Here is a 20847-nt window from a genome sequence, read left to right as displayed (position 1 = left end):
GGAGGTGACAAGATTCACGAGTTTTTTTTTCCTTATTACTATGAGGGTGGGAGACTGTTGAATAACAAAGCATCTTAATATCACCTGGAGCATTGTTTGCATACCGTACAATCTGTTTAAATGTGTGCTTCAGTGACTTCCATTTTAAAGCAATTGTTTTGATTATCTTCATTGTTGACCTAGGACAAGTACGGTACTGAATTAAATATCCAAAGCTGTAGATAGATTTTATCCTCTTTGTAATCGAAGTTTTTTGTGTCGTACTAATGAAGTTCTATCTTCTTTTTATTTTAATCGAATTTTGACAAGTTAGCTTTGCAGTAGGCGCTGAATTACGATACCCTAGCTATAGGGGCCAGTTGTAAACTGTTTACATTTTAGCAAATTAAAATTGTAAAGGGAAGAAATACGGTAGGTAGCACGATAAGAGTTCGGACCCGATTTATCATTCAGTTTTTAGGTTGGATTTTTTTTTTTAATTTTCATTTTGATTTGTGTTTTGTTTTTCATTTTCCAAAACACTATTCGATCAAACTCGTATGTGTCCGTAAATGCGATAACTCGAGTAATTTTTGTCCAATTTTTATTAAATTAGGCTTAAAGGATTTAGATTGGGATAAACAACTTGAATGAGTTCGTGAACCAGCAGGATCTGGTTATGGAAACGACGTGTTATAAGGTAAACAAAATTTCAAAAACTATTTTTTCCCGTTAAACATGGAAATGCTAAATTTTTAATAAAGCCATCGTGTACAGATTACAAAAAATTGTAGATAGAACCGTTGTTGTACAATCAAAGGTTAGGGAGAAAAATCAAAAAACTGTACATCTAAAATTCTTATGTTGTACTAAGGAGGAACAGAAAACCGTAGTATTTTGCTTGTTTATATATTTTGGTCAAATTTTTTAAATTTATTCTTTTAATATTGTTAACATGTAATCAAAAACCACTTTCCCTGTAGCATCAAAACTCATAACAAAGTTTTTTTATGTATTTTTATGCCTTGAATTGTATTCAGCAGACTTGTTATCTCTATTTAAGTTTATACATTCTTCATATATTTCAAATATAATGAATGTTCAACGATCGATATTCTACGGTTGAACTTTTTTAACCTAATGTCTTTGATAAGACATTTCTATTATTAATACATATAATTAAGGCAGGAAAATACAAAAGGAAATAAGATTGACGTGAATTTAAAATCAACAACCTAATGACTTTGAAAAAATATTCTTCAAAATCATCTTTCTAAATGAAGATCATTATCATTTTCGTTTTAGATAACATGTATAGCATGAATAGATCCCTTGAAGATAGACATTTGCCTCAAGCTATTATGTGAACTTGGTCACAAACACAAGCAAATTAGTTTTCCAGATTTAACGCGGAGTTAGTCGTTAAAGATCTCATCTGCTGATGTGATATTTTACAAGGTGTTTCCGGCCACTTGTCAAATAACTAAAAATCCAAAACTACCAACCTGTTCCATTTTAAACCATTAATTCACTACTGTAACGCAAATTTCACCATTTTCTAAAGCATGCCAAATTGAGACGGCATCTAGCAGATAGCTTAATATTTAACTATGGTACTTATTCTATACGTTATAATCTTACGGAAAGTAAATAAAAAAAAGTCTTATAACACTTAAAACATATATTTAAGCTTGTACTGTTACTCACAAGACGGTAAATATACACTAAAGATGGTAAGTGGTTATCATCTTCTAACATAATGTGAAAAGCCAAAAACTGTTCCCAAAGAGACTTCAACGGTTTATCACTATTTTTATTCTTTTACATATAAAACTCGTTGCTAATGTTTTAGGACTGAGTTGAATTGTGGTTTTCAAAAACCCAAGAAGTATTTCTCGCGACTATGCTAGAAAAACTGAGATAGGTTTGCTGTACATCCATTAAATTGTTAAAATGATGGTTTACTATGTAATTAAAATAGTCGAACTTATAAAAATATTATTTGTTTATACTAATATAAAAGTAACACAACTTAAGAACTTAAAATAATTCTTATTGCAAATATTTATTTATCACCGAAAGATTGCATATTACATTAAATAGTCTGTGTTCAAACCGTGTTGGTAAAAATTGGTTAATTTATATTGGACATTACTTACTTTTCTTTCAAGAATTTGAGTGGAAGAATAAATCCCAAATTTGTAAAACGTTACCTTTAATATTAGTTGTATTTTTAACGAGCGTGTTATTTGTGGAATGTCTTCAACAGATGCCCAATCATAAGCCTACGGCCATACTTTAGAGAAGGAAGTCAAATAGTTTATTGTTTATGTTTTCTGTCACGTTTGAAGGTCAAATCACCGACCTATGATGCTTGTATCCGGACATTGAACAATGTAACTTTCACTTAAGGTCGATCTTGTTGGCTTTGATATTTTTTTATAATGAGCATCATTCATAAAACTAGGTTTGCTTACGAATCTTCATAAAGAGCTTTTGAATTGATACAGTAGTACGTTTTATGCTACGTTATTTAGACTCAAAGTTTGTGTTATCTGTTGTAAAATGTAAGTGGTTAGGCTAGAGTAGTCTATACTTTTACTTCCATCGTATCTCGAGCGGATTGCTAAAGTCTTCGGATTTATTTCAATATGCAATAACCTTTTAAATATTTAGTTATTTATATTTTTAACGTATTCGGATAGAATAACTAATTATTTGTAAAATTCCTAATGTATTTTGAAGGGTTCTGCTTGGTCAGAGATACTATATTGCGTTGTACGTTAATTCTAGTTTGAATCAGTCAAGTGGCATCACTTATTACTCGTAGATAAATTTCAAATTTGGTTTCTACTACTGAACTGAATCAAAGGTACAACGCTAATTGGCGTCGTGAGACCAAGGTGGGTTCTGCAACTATTATCAGCGCGAATTATTTTTATAAATACAGGGTATGAAAAAATTATCTGGAACGCTTTTGTAAATTTGTTCCTTAGGTCAAAATTAGAAAATCCATCATATAAACATTGGTCAAAATGCATGATTTCCTATATGTACGTCCGTATGCGATTTCACAATGTATCCATTACTTTTGAGCCCCTTAAGCGATTTACTCAAAATTCAAATGTGTGCATGAGTGCATACACATAGGATAAACCTTTGTACAAAGTATCAGATTTCTAAGTTTTATCTATTTCAAATGGTGGTCATTTAAATTTTAGATTAAAAATATCTTGAAAACGAGTGATTCTACTAAAAACGATTACGAGCGCGTTTTTAGACAATTTTATGACCAATCCAACGATACTTCTATCGTAGAAATAGGATGATAAACAACCAAGATATTGCATTCTTTGTGAGACCGTTATGTCAATGTTATGATGTCTTAATTTTTCCCCATGGCGGAGCCACCTCGCGTCGGTGTCGGTGAGGTACGGCAGTGGTCTGGGCCATGCACGGCCTCACTGGCAAAAATGTAATATCCTAGTTGTTTATTGACCGATTTTACAACTAAACCATCGTTGGGTTGGACATAAAATTTCCTAACAGATTGCTCCTAATAAATTTGAGTATAATAACTTATTTTTAAGATATTCTTGATAGAAAATGTTATATGGCCAACATTTTAAAATGGTACAATTTAGAAATCTGATACTTTGTACAAAAGTTGATCCTATCTATCACTTCACTACTTATGCACAGAATTGGATGGTCAATGGTTTAAGGGGTTCAAAAGTGATGGATACATTAGTGAACATCGCATACAGACAAAAATCCAGGCACCCATGTTTGTATGAAGTTTACTTTGACCTAAGGAACAAATATACAATAGCGCTCCAGAGAGTTTGTATACACCCTGTATATCAGTTCCTTGTTGTACTGTACCTGTCTACTTGCTTTTCTTGATGCACGCAAAGCACTTACCTTCGAAGCCCGAGTGGGCTATTGCAACGTAAAAAATTGTCGCAAACTAAAAAGGAAATAAAGTTTTAAAACTGTTTTAATATCAACTTTGTGAGTTTTAAATAATTTATGATACACAAATTAATTTGTGATATAACCCAGTTTCAAGAACAGTTTTAATCAATTACCTTTTTGGTTTTTGTTGCCTTGAAGTTCTTGTAGTTTTTTTATGTCTGATGCGCATTTCGCCACAGGTTGGCATCTTCAAGATAGTGAACTCTGAAGATGCCAACCTGTGGCGAAATGGGCATCAGACATAAAAAAACTACAAGAACTTCAAGGTAAAAAAAAACCAAAAAGGTAATTGAGACAAATTAATATTGTTAGAACGGATTTGTAACTTGTTAACTCATAAATGTATCTAAACAAATTACTTATCAGCTGTAAAATATCATACAATACTACCTCTAGATTCCATCCAGAACGAAAATTACTTTATGATGACTTATCCTAAAAGATGCAGCAGTTATACACCCACGTATGTGGCCTATCAGTGAACTAATCCATCTGTCATTGATTTAGTCATGAATATGAATACTTCCTAGTGGGCTGCAATGTCCTAGCCACTCTACTAGGTGTCATTGTCATTGTGTTTGATTGTCTGTGTCTCTGCCAGCTGATCAGCTGATCTGTCAGTAAAGTAGTTTTGCTGATCATCCGACCTATCCATGATAAGAGCAAGGTCGAACTTTAACACCAAGGCTGTAGTCATTTGTCTTGTCTTACTGTACAACATGTTTTCTTCTCTCTGTACTAATGGGACAAACAAAGATACAATTTAGTTTGTACCTTCATATTGAGAAATTAAGTTTCTGTTTGTTAATCTGCAAGACCTTGAGAAAGAGTTTGGTTTACAATGGATTTTGAGAAAACAAAAATCTAGGAACCCCATTTTAACAGATACAACATAATTATTACTTCTTAATTGGGGACTTATTTTATACAGGGTGTTTCCAAATTGTCTGGATATATTTTGTGGACTTGTTCCTTGGGCTAAAGACAAACATGAAATGCTATATAAGTATGGGTCTAAAATGCCTATATTTCTGTCTGTTGGTCTGTTTGTGATTTTTTAAAATTATTTTATATCTTGTGCGTTTTTCAAGATAGAAAATTTCAAAACTGGTATAAATGTGTAGTTTAGAAATTAAAAAGAGCTTTAAAAATTTTGCTCCAAAATCTCAAGCCATTTAAAATCTTTAATGCCAAATTTCATGAAAACCGTAAATATTAAGATAATTGTTTTTATGATCAAAAGGATAAAGAATATAAATCAAAATCAAATGTGGCCATATTTGTTAGAATCGGATGACAAACACCGAATTATCAGTTTTTTCTTCATTCGGTTACACAATTTAATAGTACCTAAAATAAGAGTAGTATATGGTAGTCCATTTAAATTGCGTAACAGAATGTTGGAAAAAATCACTGATTACTCGGTTGTTTGTCATCCGATTTTAACAAACAAAGTATCATTTGATTTGTATTTAAATTCTCTATATTTTTGACTGCAAAAACAAATTTCTTAATGGATATGGTTTTCAGGAAATTTGGCATTAAAGACATTAAATGGCCGCCATATTAAAATGGCTTGAGATATTGGAACAAAAATTGTTAAGCTCTTTTTACCTTCTAAACTATACATTTATAGAAAATTTGTAAATGTCTATTTTAAAAAATGATTGATATAAAAAATAATTTTTAAAAATCACAAACAGACCGACAGACCGAAATTGTGGCAGTTTTAGACCCATACTTATATGGCATATTATGTTTGTCGTAGCTCGTAGCCCAAGGAACAAGTTCATAAAATATGTCTAGACGATTTGGAAACACCCTGCACATTCATTATGAATGGAATAATATAATAAATGTATCTCCTCATTAAGAATTTAACTATCTGGGGATTCACATACCATTTGTTTGAGGTCGTTGATTTACGGTTATTCGTGTTTGCATTTTTATTATTCATCATTGGGGATGGCATTTGCGTCAGGGATAAAAATTCCAAACACGTAATTTGTCCCTTGCTTTGATACGTTCCACAGACAGACCAAAGGCCCATGTGGACAGGCAAGGTTGAAAAATCCTTTTAAAATATCTGGTCAGTTTTCTGGCCAAGTGTTACTTCTTTTTTGTCATTGTCTACACCTGTGGCATTTTTAAGGAGGTAGTATATAGCACAGGAGGAAATCGAGGTACCGGAAATCGAACCTGTCTCCTGTTCCTCTCGCTAAACTTAGTCAGAAACGCTAAACACTAATCCAGCAACCCATTGTCTTCCTTTGTGCTTACATTAGTTACATTGTTTCCTGTTTTCCAGTGTTTGACGCGTCAGCACTCGCGCCCAACGGGTTCATCTCAGCAGACACTTTCCAGTTTGGCCACTTTGACGAGTGCATCAGCATAGACGTTCCCGAGGAACATATCACGGGCAAGTACTGTCTGGCCAAGATTGCGTTCCGACCTGAGCACGACTTGTACCCCAGGTGGTACGACCCTCCTTCACAGCTGTACACTGGTCTTCCATCCAACGCTTCTGTCTGGCAGAAACTTAAGGTACGATAAGTACTGGTAGATAAAATAATGGAGACATCTAATAAGTCTTTTTATTTAATGTTGATATTGTTACACTGAAAGTATTTTGATTGTTGTAATTATGCATTTTTTTACTTATTTTGTTCTCTTTAGTTTATGGTACATATTTTCAATTTGAAACCGTGTTTTTTACAAGGTAAAACAAACAAGTAAGTTCTCGTGATGACTCGCCCTTTGGGTCTGATGATGATTGGAGACTAGCTGGGTAGCTCAGAGGTTATAGTGCTCGCCTAGTAATCAAAAGTTCGCCTGTTTTTAGCTGTGTAGCTTGGTGTGTAGCTTTTTGATGGTTTGAATCTGGACCCAGTTTTCCTTGATCATTGGGTTTTCAATAATTGGTTCCGACTAAGGAAACAGCTGGTCATAGTCAGTAACAAAGCTACAGAAGGCATCAAACTCCATTCTACACTCATATTTTGGTTTAATTACGCACAGGTGGTGTTCCCATCTCGAATGATAATGATAATGAGTGTCGAATCGAAATTGATCACCTGTTACCATTTATTTGCATTAACCTCTTGCGAGTTAACAGTACAAAGTGTAAATATATTATGTTTCAAGAGTGTTGAAAGTTTTTTATTTACTTTCCATAAAGTTAACAACACCTCTCTGAGACAATGCTAATCAAGATGTTATTTACAATATATTATGAAATCCTTGCGTAAAGTCAAGACAACCCGATCTAATATTTTTCTCAGTAAATATACAGTGATATGCTTTTGGTAGTCGTGCAATCTAAGCCCGAACTTTCATTTCATGACAAAAACTTAAAGAATGGTGGAAAATTTTCAAAATCATATAATGACTTCCCGCTAAGATTGCTTGACCACCAGAAGGATATCTCTGTATATTTACTTAGAAAAATATTAGATGGGGGGGGTCTTGACTTTTTATTAACTCTGTGTATAGCCTAGGTTTAAAATCTTACAAATTGATGAGAGGGGTAGCATTTTCAAACTATTTTTGTTAAACATAGAATGTTTTTTTTTATACTTATTTTTGATGCTATACCGTACTATCCTGTATCAATCGACATTACAATATTTCATTTTACAATGAACAAAAATAAATTTCTGCTCTAGACAACACAGGACCCTCGTATAATACGCAGGGATGTCCTTCACTGGGCTGTCTGTGTGCCGTCGTCCTGTAGAGCTCAAGATATCCAGGATTCTCTCAACACCAGCCTGTCTGTCCCTCTACGACAACAAGGCATCCTGTCCGACATCACTATCAACCCCAGCGACTGCTACAGCATCTGGGAGGCTCCTGCTTACTCCATGGGATACTACATTGTGGTGTAAGTTTGGGCTTCCGCACTGTGTTTTGATAGATATACTATCTGCTAAAATGTCACAATAATTTGGGTATCACTAATAATCTGGGTTCTAAAAATTCAAAATATAATTAGTTTGGTATTTGTTTGCAGGGGATTCATATACCTAATGTTCGGTCTATGTACGCTTGCTACTCTGGTTGACTACGCCACCGAAGACGAGGCCATGCTTAAGCGCTCTCTTAGTAAGTACAATATCCCATTAAAAAATCCCTACACTGTATATTACATCAATCTAATTTATTGTGAAAATATTTTCATCAAAATGATGTAAAACTTTCTACTCTTGTAGAAAATAAAAATTAACGATACGAACAGTATAGTGAAAGAAATTTTAGCAGTTAAATTCATGTTGGTTATCATAATTTTTTATTCGATACGCAACCATCACAATGAAAACAGAACACCATAGTTCTTACAATGGTATGATTATCAAATTTCATTTTGAAATAGTAATGTATTAAGTTATTCTTTTACATCCTGCCAAGCGGTAATTAGCCTTCTGTCGGGCGCATTGATTTTCAAACACCAAAGAGCGCTCACAGAAGTTACCTCCGGGAGTACAAAAACTATACAATGATGAGTAAAAAACATTTTAATAGCAATAAAACTGTAAGAAAAACATTTTTTATGAGTTATTACACTATTATTTAAGTTGTACTTGTATATCAAATAGAAAATGTCATTATAAACAATAAAAATACGTAAGTGTTGTGGATAAAAAAGACTTACTTTTTGTACATACAGTACTATAGTATATGAGTATATATAGTCCAGTCATATTAGGTTATTACGTAGAAATAATTCCCTAAAAGGGGAAACTTTGCATATATATAGTACTAGCGCCCAGTAACAACATATCAAAAATCAACATTCGTGCATGCTGTGCTACGGCCGCCATCTTGGAAAATGGCGGCCGATTTTTACTTTTTTGACCATATTTCACTAACCGTTGGATGTACAAAAATATTGTTAATACAAAAGTTGAAGAGCTTATAAACATACACATTTTTACTATTTAAACTTTTGTCATACCTCTAACGGTTATCGAGAAAAACGTAATAATAACAATAATAAATTGATACAGACAACACCTTGTTTGATTTTTGGCAATTAAACACTAAAATTGTCCCCTAGGTTTTAAAGTTTTCTGACATTTGGCCAGAGTGTAATCCCAGAGACACTTAAGTGTTTTTCACCACACTATGATGTTTTTGGCTGTACGTTAATTGGTGGCTGGACAATTTGCTGGCCATGCCAGCTGTCATCGTAATTTGAGGACCGAGCAGGTTTTTACAGCCCGGGGCCGCAAAATCTGCTGCCCGCTGCCCGCTTACTTACTTAAAACATGAATGCATTTTAAATACACAATCAAAATCCATAGCATTTCAATAGAATTGTGTTATTGTCATCGTTTCTTAGCAACTATTTACTTTTATTTTTGCTGATTCCTCAAATTATTTCTTCACATAACCTTAAAGTTGTAGTTGTGTTGACTATCAGTGTGCATTATTATAGTGGTGAATAGTGGTAATAGGGTATAGTGTGGTGAAAAATAGCGTTCGTACCACGGACCGAAATGGTTTTGCAGCTTTCGATCGATATAAGTTCTCGACTTCGTCCAAACTTAAAAACTATCTCGATCCAGCAAAACCTCATTTTCGGCCCTAGGAACGAAATAGGCCTATACTATTACCGATAACGTAACGAAGCTAAAAAGTGCCAAGTGTCCGAAAGGTCTATTTAGGAAACAAGTGACAATAAATCATGCGATCATTGCTACTTGCAGGCCACGGTTATTTCACTCCACAATTCATGTTGCTACATCAGTTTACCTTAACATTAAATATGGGTCAAGGCACTTAATCAATTTTTCCATTCTATTCGAGAGATGCAACCAAAGAGCAAATTGCAGTAGCAAGAGAAACTTTTATCAATTGCATTGTATGGTAAATCAGAGAATAAAACCTTGGATGAGCATAGGTTTTATATATACCACCAATACACTGCTAAGAAAAGGCTGCAAGCACATTTTTATTTGGCAACGCTACACCCAACATCAGTTGCTGCTTCCCAACACAGCTTCCGTGTTTATCACCAAGTTCAAAAATGGCTTGGGCATGATTTAGATCCGTGTCAGTGGGACTGGAGTTTCGTTGACAATCACTACAACCTATTCCAACGACTCTTCCACCAGCACCCGAGAGAATTATGCACGTCATTTCTTGCAACTGTAAGAGGTGTTCTGACTATTGCGAGTGCAAAAGGGCAGGTCTGCGTTGTTCAGCAATGTGTGGTAAATATGAGGGATTGTCATGCGAGAATTCGCCTGAGGTGGTAATTGATGAATCCAAGATGGTCGAACAAGATAAATAAATCAAAATGTAATATTAATAACTGTTTTACTTATTTATTTGAAAATAATTATGTTCAAATATCATTTGTAACTAATAAATGTATTTTATTTTATTCATAAGTATGCTAAAATGCCAAATCCTGGAGATTAAAGATCGTGATAAATTGAATTTTCGACTTGATCTGCAGAAATTCAAACAAAATTCAAGTTTTGTTATTATTAAATTAAGTTTTCTCGATAACCGTTAGAGATATGACAAAAGTTTAAATAGTAAAAATATGTATTTTTTAAGCTCTTCAACTTTTGTATCAACAAAATTTTTGTACATCCAACGGTTAGTGAAATATGGTCAAAAAAGTGAAAATCGGCCGCCATTTTCCAAGATGGCGGCCGTAGCACAGCATGCACGAGTGTTGATTTTTGATATGTTGTTACTGGGTGCTAGTACTACACATATGCAAAGTTTCCCCTTTTAGGGAATTATTTCCAGGTAGAGGGGTATTTTTACCTAATATGACTGGCCTAATAGTGTAAGACATAAAACATACGCGAAAGCTACTTCCAGTAGTGACATGAACCACCCCCTAGGTTGACTGACAACTGGGAAAGGGTGGACAAAACCGATTCCGCAAAAGAGGTGTGTGAGGTAAATCAGGCGACAGCCCTGCTGAACACATACTATGGTTTTTATAACAAAAAAAGTAGTGACCCGGAGGTAACTTCCGTGTTGCATCCGATGGAAGGTTGAATCATCACAGTTAAATAGTTTAAATTACAACACAACTAATATAGAAAAGTAATAAATAGAGTTTAGTGGCAATAATCACTTCCAAATAATTGCTAATATCCTGTTATTTGTAGGGAGTTTCATCAAGGTTTTCTCTACATATTCCAACATGAGAAAGCTGTGCAAGACCAACCCTGATGCAGACTTCAAACTGCTGCATTGCCTCAAGTATTTGAGCATGACTTGTGTGATCCTAGGCCACAAAGAGATGTACCTCAATGGGAAACCAGTGCAGAACCCTTACTTCATTGAAACGGTAATCTATGGATAATAATCTATAGCAATCATTGGTATTATCTTCAATATTATCCATAGCAATCTTCATTGTAGAATGAGCTGTAACACTAGCTATCTATCCATGGTTTCCTTAGTTTAATGAATGGGAATTTTTGTTGCTGTCACGGACATTGGATCTGCTACTTAGCGTCAAGTGTGTATAAATGTTTATTTATTTAATAGCACCAGTATATTATGCATTTTTTGCAAGTTATTAATTCAATACCCAAGCTTAGAGTCAATGATTGTACTATATTAGTGTTATTCCATGTTTCAGTTCCCAAACTATGTTTCCTCCATGCTGTTCCTCAACGGAGGCAATTACATTGTTGACACCTTTTTCGTCTTCAGTGGTTTTCTCACAACTCACTTTTTAACCAAAGAGCTTCAGAAGAGACAAAATATCAACCTTTTCTTGGTTATTATTGGCAGGTTCATCAGGTAATATTTTAATGAATACAAAAATGTGAATATTAGTAAAAAAAAATTGTTATTTTGAGCGTTCATACTAAAAAGTGGGAACAAATAAAACCAGGCAGTTATAATCATCTTTGTCACAAACCCTTTTTAAGTTCTTTCTCCATATGGTTTAGCTTTAGTGTGTCCTTTTAGCAAAATTCCATATAGGGAATAAGCTACTTTTGGACTTTTTTATACATTTAGCTAAGAAGAACATGATTAGAAAAACTGTTTCCAAACCTATATTAATCGAATAGGTACCAGTAAATGTAATCCTTGTTATACGCAGTTCCAAAGTGCACTGTTATGCATACACACAATTCATTACAGTAAGATGATGCTCTTCTGCTCTAATAAGTTCAGAGAGATGAAAAACAAATTTGTAAGAAGTTTGAAAATGAAAAACTTGCCATGTGAAGTTTTGCTATGCACTGGACTTGTCTTCACTCATCTACTGCTTATGGTAATGACTTATGTAAAAGAACTTTTTTTCAAATAATATTGCTGTACTGTATTTCCAAAATACTCTAATCGTAGAAAATTTTCCAAATTAATCCCTTTTTTGGAGGAGTTGAGGTTTTGGGTGAATCTACCTGTTGGTCATTTGTAGCACTCCACTGCTTAGTCAAACCTAACAGCTGTGTGGGACGCCCAATTGTGCCACACATCTCCTTGGCCTCAAGTCACGGCCTTTCTAGAGATTTCAACCTTGAAATTTATCTTAAATCATAATGTTTACAAATTTTCTTTAATGTCAAACCTATTTTGTGACTGACTGTCTTGTTACAGGATACTGCCCGTGTATGGTTTGGTCATCGCCTTCCACGCTGTTGTGTTGCCGTACCTTGGCAACGGTCCGCTGTGGAACTCGCTGGTCTGGAGAGAAGCTCTGCGTTGCCAGAAGAACTGGTGGGCCAACGTTCTCTTCCTCAACAACTATGTCAACGTGGAGGAAACTGTAAGTACTTTTATGTAGCTTTGACTTGTTAATTCTCGTGTAAATTGTAGGTAATGATATGTGGGTTAAAGTTTAAATATCAGAAGTTAAAGTTAAAGTTAAAAGAATGAGAGCCTAATCATCTACTCTCCATACTCAGATTTGAGATTTAACGTAGAGGATAACATTTTCTTCTTCTAGTATGGGGTTAGTGTGTGACAAATGATGGTAAGGACCAGTAAGATTTTTGGAAACTGTTAAAGATACATTCTGGAGCTATTATTTACTATGGTTTTGTATACACATGTGCAGTGTAGACTAGAATACATTTATAAGATACCGAACACACATTTCCTTACCAAAAACAATAGCACAGTAGTTTTGTCTTAGTCTAATAAGCTAGACATTGCTGGTTGACAAATATCATAGAGTAAGAATACTGTATCCATTTTGTAAAAATTTTGTGATTTATGTTGAACTAGCTGTACCCGCGGGCTTTGCCCCGTTTAACTTCATAAGTATTCGCATGGCTCAATCACGTCCTGGTTGAAGTTCGTTCGCTACGCTCACTCACCTTTAGGTTGGAGCTCGTTCGTTGCGCTCACTTGCCTTCAGGTTAGCTCGTTCGCTACGCTAACTCGCCTCCAGGTTGAAGTTCGTTCGCTACGCTCTTTCACCTTATGGTTGGAAATTAGCTGTTGTCATAAATTTAAAAAAATAATAGTGCTGCACCCTGTTGGTAATCCTTGTAACTTTGATGCTATTGACAAGGCCACACTAAAAAAACAGGCCGTAATGCTCGTCAAACATGACGTCACGATAGAAGACGGCAATGACGTAATTTTGGCGTTTGTGATCAGCTGCTTGTTTTAATCTTTCATTGGAAAATAAATAAATAAGTACTTATACGTCATAGCCGTCTTCTATCGTGACGTCATGCTTGACGAGCATTACGGCCTGTTTTTTTAGTGTGGCCTTGCTATTGAACATCATAGAACAGAACCAACTTGTTTAATTGAAACAGCTGTTAAGATTCATTAATTCCTTTTAAATATGAAAAATCATAAGGTTAACATGGGGAACTACAGAGCCACTGGGGCGGAGCCCGAAAGGATTTTTGAGATAAGAATATGCTTTAATGTTAATCGGGAATGTGAGCTATCATCATGCCAAATTTCAGCCCAATCCGTCCAGTAGTTCATGCGTGATTGAGCAACAAACACACACACAAACTCACAAACTTTCAGATTTATAATATTAGTAAGATAATACAACAAGTTGGGGTTAGTTTTTTTAACCATTTATGGTGTTTGCAGTGTATGATACAAGCGTGGTACCTGGCTTGTGACATGCACTACTTCATTATTGGCATCATTCTCATCTACATCACATACAAGAGGCCTAAGCTCGGAGCCTCTCTCATAGGAATCGCCTTTGCAGCTTCTGTTGCCATTCCTACCTACATCACATATGTCAACCAATACCCGGGTGTAGTTCAACTGTACCACGAGTAAGTGATTGTCCATTGATCAATTAAGTACTTTTAATTCAGTTCAGGTTACTATATTTTAAAAGGGAAATAATTAAATATGGCGAGAGTTGTAAAGTATTACTTGATACTTGTATCCTTGGTTGTTGACCGATAATGTTGGATACTGCATTAAAGGTTTCTGAGTGGATCTTATTCTGATCATTCAGACTTTTGTTCGTTTGGATAAGGATTTGGTACTGAGGTGTTGTAAGAAGAGGGAATCTACTGTGCACTTTTTAAATTGTCTTGATGATTTTATCACACCAACATACTTTAGTCTATGTACTTTATAATTTTGTAATAAGTTTAGATGGCACTAAATTAAAAAGTTTAGATTGTCAGATTTGTTAGATATGCTACAGTATGATTATTCATCCAGTTGCAGGGGATATGACTCGTAATTTAATTTCAATTTAATGCAAGGGGGTATTTTATAAATGTTTAAATAATTTTTTTAAAAAGCTAATTTTGCCTTCCACAGATTGGTATGCTATATTATGTGAAATATGTTTTAGTTGCCTACGTTTTGGATTATCTTTGACAGTTGTACTACTCTTGCAGTTTAGTTTCTAGTCATGAAATAGTCTAATTTCATTCTTTGACACATATATTGTGCTTTAAAGTACTGTATAATTAAGCTCTAATTCTGCTCTTCAAGCTATCTTAATTGTGCTTATATTTGCAGGCTGCAGAAGGACCCAGTGAAAAATGAACATTTCCGCACCATGTACGTCCCCAGTCATGTGAGGTTTGTGCCGTATGTTGTGGGAATGCTCATGAGCTACTTACAACAGTACCTGGCTAGAATAAGCTTCAAGTTCTCTGGGGTGAGTACCTTGGCCTTCCCTGATGCTAATTTTACTATGTATATTTTGACACTACATTTTCCAAATAATCTTTTTAAAATTATAATTTAAATAACCATTTGCCCATGCATTATCAATAAAATATGCAATAAAATTACATTTTTATTAGAATTTCCATAATTCCTGTATAAAGTAATATTTCATGAGTAATTATTGTTCTTGACAAAAAAAGTTTACTACCAGGAGATGGATTTTTAAAAATTGAGTCTAAAGACTTGTCACTGTCTTAAAGAGTTGATTGATTTTATTCAATAAATCAATTCTTTAAGACTGTGACTCATATACTTGTAAGAGTAATTTAAGCATAATAAGAATGCATAGTGAGTGGTGAGAGTAGAACGTAGTAAGATGTTTTGTGTAGCTTTGCTGCTGACTAAGATCAGATGTTTATTCATCCACGTCCATTTACTGTATACTAAAATCCCAATGATCAATACGTATGTTTGGGCCCAGTTTCACACCATCCAAAAGTAAAAAGCTCGTGAGTTTTCACAGGCTCAACCGTGGACCTTCTGACTTTAGATGAGCACTTTAATGTCTATGCTACCCGGTTACATTCTCTCTAGTAAAATTGTTTTCTGTTGTAGTGGACACTGGTGTTCTTGATACCGATTGGATTATTTTTCAATCTGTCCACAACATTCATTGCCTACATCTTCTATGAGGAAGGACGACCGTACAGCCTGCTGGAGAGTGTGGTGTATGTAGCTGTACACAGAGTCATCTGGGCTGTCACTATATCTGCTTACATCATCATTGATTATAACCAGGGAATAGGTAAGATGAGTTGTACTTTAATAATCACTTTTTAACAGTATGTAATTGAATCTTTTTTTAAGAGCATTTTATCGCCAACCTCTTAACAATTTTCTCATTATTCTGTGCTAATCTCAGACAAATGTCACTGCCGAATAAACAACTATTCAAAACTAAATTAGTTTCAAAGAATTTGTGTTTATGAAAACTTGTTCTTGAAATATACCTATATCATGTTGACTCCTGTGGGTATCTAATAAGATATGAGGTATATTTCTTTATTGTATTTTGGAGTATACATATGTGTTGGTTTATTAATACCTAGCATCACTAACAGATTGTTCATGTTCTCAGGCAAGTGGGGTTCCATATTCAGACACAGAGCGTGGGCTCCACTAGGAAGACTGGTCTACTGCGCCTTCCTCATCCATACGATCCCCATGTTGTACACCGTCGGGCAGAGACGCACGGCTCCCTACCACAGCCGCATGCTTGCGGTAAACATAAAACCAATCTCTAGAGACTAATACCTTTAATAAATCTACTGTCTTTGGTTTATTATTTTTGTAATCGAAATAAGAAATGCTATACAGCTAAAAATTAGAAGAAGGTTTAACATTTTAAACACAAAATTGAATTAGAGTTTTTACCATTAGGACAATAAACATGTTTTTTTTATCATAAGAGTAACTCAGACCAAACTGTTTGGTACTTCTAGTTCAGTTAATTGATACAAAATGTTTATTCATTTTACTTTCTCCTCCTATACATACAAGGGGAAAGTTTTGTTTTTGTCTAAATTTTGGAGTTTGAGTTTTGGGTGGAAATATCCGTTTTTGGGTCCTCCTGAACCTCAAAATTGTTTTCAAAGGGACATCTGTCTGTGTGGATGCTACCAGTCTGTCCGAGCTACTAGACCACGCCTGTGGTTCAATTTTGATTAAATTGTTCATGTAACTACTAACATATGGAATTTCCAGGTGTTTTTAATTTTTTTAATTTTGATTTTGATAACAGTCAGATTTTCAACAAAACGGCCTAAACAATTTTGATGAAAATTTAGTATATTAGTCCTTTTAACTCTCAACATAATGGTAAAACACCCATTGCTGTAAAAAATACAGTTCAAAGGTTTATTGCAACTTATATGATTTTCCCAAAAAATAACAGAAAAATCTGGTCTTTTTTACGGCTTGACTGTATTTTATTAATATTTAGTACGTTCTAAACAAAATAGAAAAATTCCATTGCTGTAAAAATTAATGTTCAAAAGATATTGCAACTTTTGTGATTCTCCCCATAATATCACAGATAATCCCACTCCTACGGCTTGCCCATGATAAAGGTTGTTGACAAACTAATGGAAGAAATTATGTGGCAGATTGATGATACCATTAATTTTTACAGGCTGTAGCTCTCCTGGGAGAAGTTTCCCTTGCCTTCTTCTTGGCTCTGTTCCTTAATTTGGCCTTTGAGTCTCCATTGCAGAGGGTTCAGAAGATGATATTAAAGAAATTAATGGGAGGTAAGTTACACACTTGACTATTCCTTTTCTTGGAAATTACAGATAAGTATTAATATTCATTAATTTATTTACAAATTATTCACAATAATTAGCCGAATCTGAAAACTGTTGGATCAAGTGCACACTAACTTTGTGTCGATAGACATGGCTGTCTCTTAAATTTAAATTTACATTTTACCAGTTCAATGTACAAAGACTGTAACAATTTTCATATTTATGATGATATTGATGAAAAACCCTTATACCTATAAAAATATAATGTCTATACATAATGTCTATAATGTCTATACATTTTGTATATATAAATAGGCAAGCATGATTCTTGAAAACATTTTTTCTCAGCTTGTGTGTATCACAGGGAAACTCTACAGATACTGGCTCAAAAATAAGCACAACAAATGAATTTGAAAAAAAAATAACATGGACCTTATGGTTTGCCATGCTGGTGATTAAATAACCAACGAAATATTAACAGAAAATCAAAACAATTGGAAGAAAAATTCCAATCACGTGGTTTGAGCCAGTGACGTCATTTGTATATTTTTATGATCCACACAGTTTCTGTTCTAATATCTGTGATTAACAGTTAAAATAATTATAAGCTGTTTTCTCATGTGCTGTATTTAAGTCAACAGCTGATCTTATGCCTTTTGTTTATCCGTCAAATACTGCTTCCATAAGGATTACATTGAAACTTTAAGACCAGTTGGGTCGGATTCCTGGGAGAATTTTTAATGCCAGATTTTAGCACTCGCCGATACGGTCTTTATCACCATGTAAAATTTGAAAATGACTTCTAGGAGGAGTTTGCGTATAAGAGCTTTGCACATTCCGCTTAATTATGACAAATGTTTGATTTTCAGCAAGATCTTATGTCAGCAATGTGTTTGTAATATTGAATTATGAAGTATGAGTACCTACTTTCTTGTCCCAAAAGTCAAGAGATACTAAACATATACAATATAAAATAAATCAAGAGAAAAAATTGAAACAACTACATAAAATCTTATTTTTCCAGGACCCCAGAAGGGTGCATTTGGTCAACAGAACTTAGCTCAAGTAACTGACAGCAGGCTGACCCTGACTAACGGGAGCTCCAAGACATCCATAGCTGACCTCCATGACACAGAGTCCAAGGTGGCCATCAACACAGAGAACCATCCTTACAGGAATCACACTGGGGTCAACAATGGCAACGGCAGCTGCAGGGCTTAACAAAAATTAATCTTATTTCTGTAGAAACCTGTAACTATCAGTTTATTTATAATGCAAACTTTCCCGAGTCAATATCTATTATTTAATTTATTTAATATTTATCTTACTCGATCTTTGTGGGAAAAACCCATTCTGCTCTTTTTCATGGTGAACCAACAAACCATCGTGGCTTTTGAATGTACATACTTACTTGTATATTATAGATCATCCACTAGATGAATTATTGTGATAAAATAGTTAGAATTGTACAGGTTTTAGTAATTTATTAGCTAGAAATTTTTATTTTTTTGTATTTCATAACCATTTTGGTTACTTTTACATTTTGTAAAACTTAGCTTTTAATAATTTGATGTGTATTTTTTTACTGATTTAATCTTAAGCATTTAGCCTATTTAGACATCACACTGCTTTGTTAGAAGACAGTTGTTAGTTATTAAGTTATAGTTTTTAAACCTGGGTGATGATAATGGAGTTTCCCATGTCCTCAGATTTTAACTCTTTATGTTACATTTTTTATGTAATAAAAGTGAGGTTAAAGCAACTAGTATTCATTGAATCCCATTTTGCAAGTCCTTTTATTTATAAGTGCATCTACCTAATTGAATCAAATGTACTGTATGGGCTTGGGCTGAAGAGTGAAGATGTTGTGAATTCCATGGTTCACGAATATAGGAAGGCCCAAGGTTAAAAAGACATGATTTAAAATTAAAAGTGTGAGGAAAGGGGAGGATTTACTCTCAAGTGTTTTTCTGTAATTCAAGTTTTACATAAAGAAGTAATAAGTTCTATCAATTATTTTCCATTTGTTTCTTAAAAAAAAAAAAAAAACAACAATTAAATTTATTATATGTAACCATAGACTATAGACCAATTAATTAACTAATTAATGGTCTTTGTCTATTGTCTGTGATTTAACTAATAAACAAAATAATAAACTAAAATATTACTGAACAACAAATTTGTCTAACTATCAAGTTCTTCATTTTAAAGACACCCCCTGTGGTTACAAATTTTAGGGGTTAGCGGAATTTTATCCCCAAAGCAAAACATAAGTCACAGCCTTGGGGATGGGAGTAAAATTCTGCCTGCAAAATTTTGGGTTGCACAACATGAGTTGAATAAATTAAAGGTAGAATAAAAAAGTATATTTTCAGGGCTGCGAATTTAGTAAGAACAGTAAGAACTATAAAACCTAGTGTCGGAATTTTACTCCTATCATGAGTTAACTCAACTTAATTAAGCTCAAAATTTACAGCTCGGAATTTTACTGTACCCCAGTGGCGGATCCAGAGGGGGGCGACAGCCCCCCCCCCCTCAGGCATACATCTTACTAATATTATAAATGTGAAAGTTTGTGTGTTTGTTTGAAGTTCACAGTTCAATCATACATTAAATACTGGATGGATTGGGTTGAAATTTGGCATGATGATAGCTCACATTCCAGATTAACATATAGGCATATTTTTATCTCAAAGCTCCTTTCGGGCTCCGCCCCAGTGGCTCTGTGGTTCCCCATGTTTTATTTACTCCATGTAATACACATTGTGTAAAATAATTTGTTACACTAACTTTGGACAAAGAAATGGTATAAAACTGCCATTTTGAAGACTTAGTTTACACAAATTTTTCGGGCAGGTACCCCCGACCTCCGAACCCCCCGGTTTGCCCCCCCCCCCCTTGTGACTGTTCTAGATCCGCCACTGCTTAACCCCCGGAATTTTGTCCCAAACCGGATATAGAATTTGGCGAGAGTCATTAATTTTGTACATATAATGGGTATCTTTTACAGAAATACCCTTAAACGGTTATCTAAATAATATTTACCACTATTTATATTAATGACTAGTCATCAAACGATAGTAACACTTCCGCTTTAAGTTTTACAAATGAAAACAAATTTACTGAATCACATGGTTTGATCAAGTGTTTTCTTTTAATTCAATTACAAAGCTATACTAAGAATACTAGAAAATTACCGGTATGGATCATAAAAAACATAAACAAATGACGTTTTGGGCGCGAAAATAAACTTGATTTAACATTGCTTAAATGGAACTGCCAAAACATATGTTCAATGCTATTAGTATAGAATTCGGGCCGACGTCATTTGTTTATGTTTATGATCCAATACTGGTATTTTTCTAGTATTTGTGCAAGCTACTATACCCATTCTTTGCTATTGGGTGGGGGTGGTGATGGGGGGTCCTTGAAAGAGAATATTGCAGCTCTAGGTCTTCTGTATGAAATAGTTACACATATTATG

General features: G+C 34.3%; 1 protein-coding gene across 1 annotated transcript; it reads left to right on the top strand.

Annotated features, from left to right (window-relative positions):
• The first annotated feature begins 3377 nt into the window (after nucleotides 1-3377).
• LOC128984465 (nose resistant to fluoxetine protein 6-like) lies at nucleotides 3378-19066 on the top strand. The gene is made up of 13 exons (XM_054403786.1): nucleotides 3378-3405; nucleotides 6266-6501; nucleotides 7623-7840; nucleotides 7970-8061; nucleotides 11094-11275; nucleotides 11573-11736; nucleotides 12544-12712; nucleotides 14008-14201; nucleotides 14908-15049; nucleotides 15676-15865; nucleotides 16199-16341; nucleotides 17252-17369; nucleotides 18388-19066. Exons 1-13 carry the CDS (start codon nucleotides 3378-3380, stop codon nucleotides 18582-18584), a joined length of 2073 nt encoding a protein of 690 aa, XP_054259761.1. The 3' UTR covers nucleotides 18585-19066.
• The last annotated feature ends 1781 nt before the right edge of the window (nucleotides 19067-20847 follow it).

This window comes from Macrosteles quadrilineatus, unplaced genomic scaffold (genome assembly GCF_028750875.1).
Source record: "Macrosteles quadrilineatus isolate MER2022 unplaced genomic scaffold, UCM_ALF_1.0 Scaffold_2__2_contigs__length_208266976, whole genome shotgun sequence".
Classification (NCBI taxonomy): Eukaryota; Metazoa; Arthropoda; class Insecta; order Hemiptera; family Cicadellidae; genus Macrosteles; species Macrosteles quadrilineatus.
Note: the sequence above shows the minus strand (reverse complement) of the source record. Positions and strands in the feature narration are given on the sequence as shown.

Coding starts and splice junctions, on each gene's coding strand:
- LOC128984465 (XM_054403786.1), top strand. CDS start 3,378: ATGGCGGAGCCACCTCGCGTCGGTGTCG. Junction 8,062..11,093: donor CATGCTTAAGCGCTCTCTTA/GTAAGTACAATA, acceptor TGTTATTTGTAG/GGAGTTTCATCAAGGTTTTC. Junction 12,713..14,007: donor ATGTCAACGTGGAGGAAACT/GTAAGTACTTTT, acceptor TGGTGTTTGCAG/TGTATGATACAAGCGTGGTA.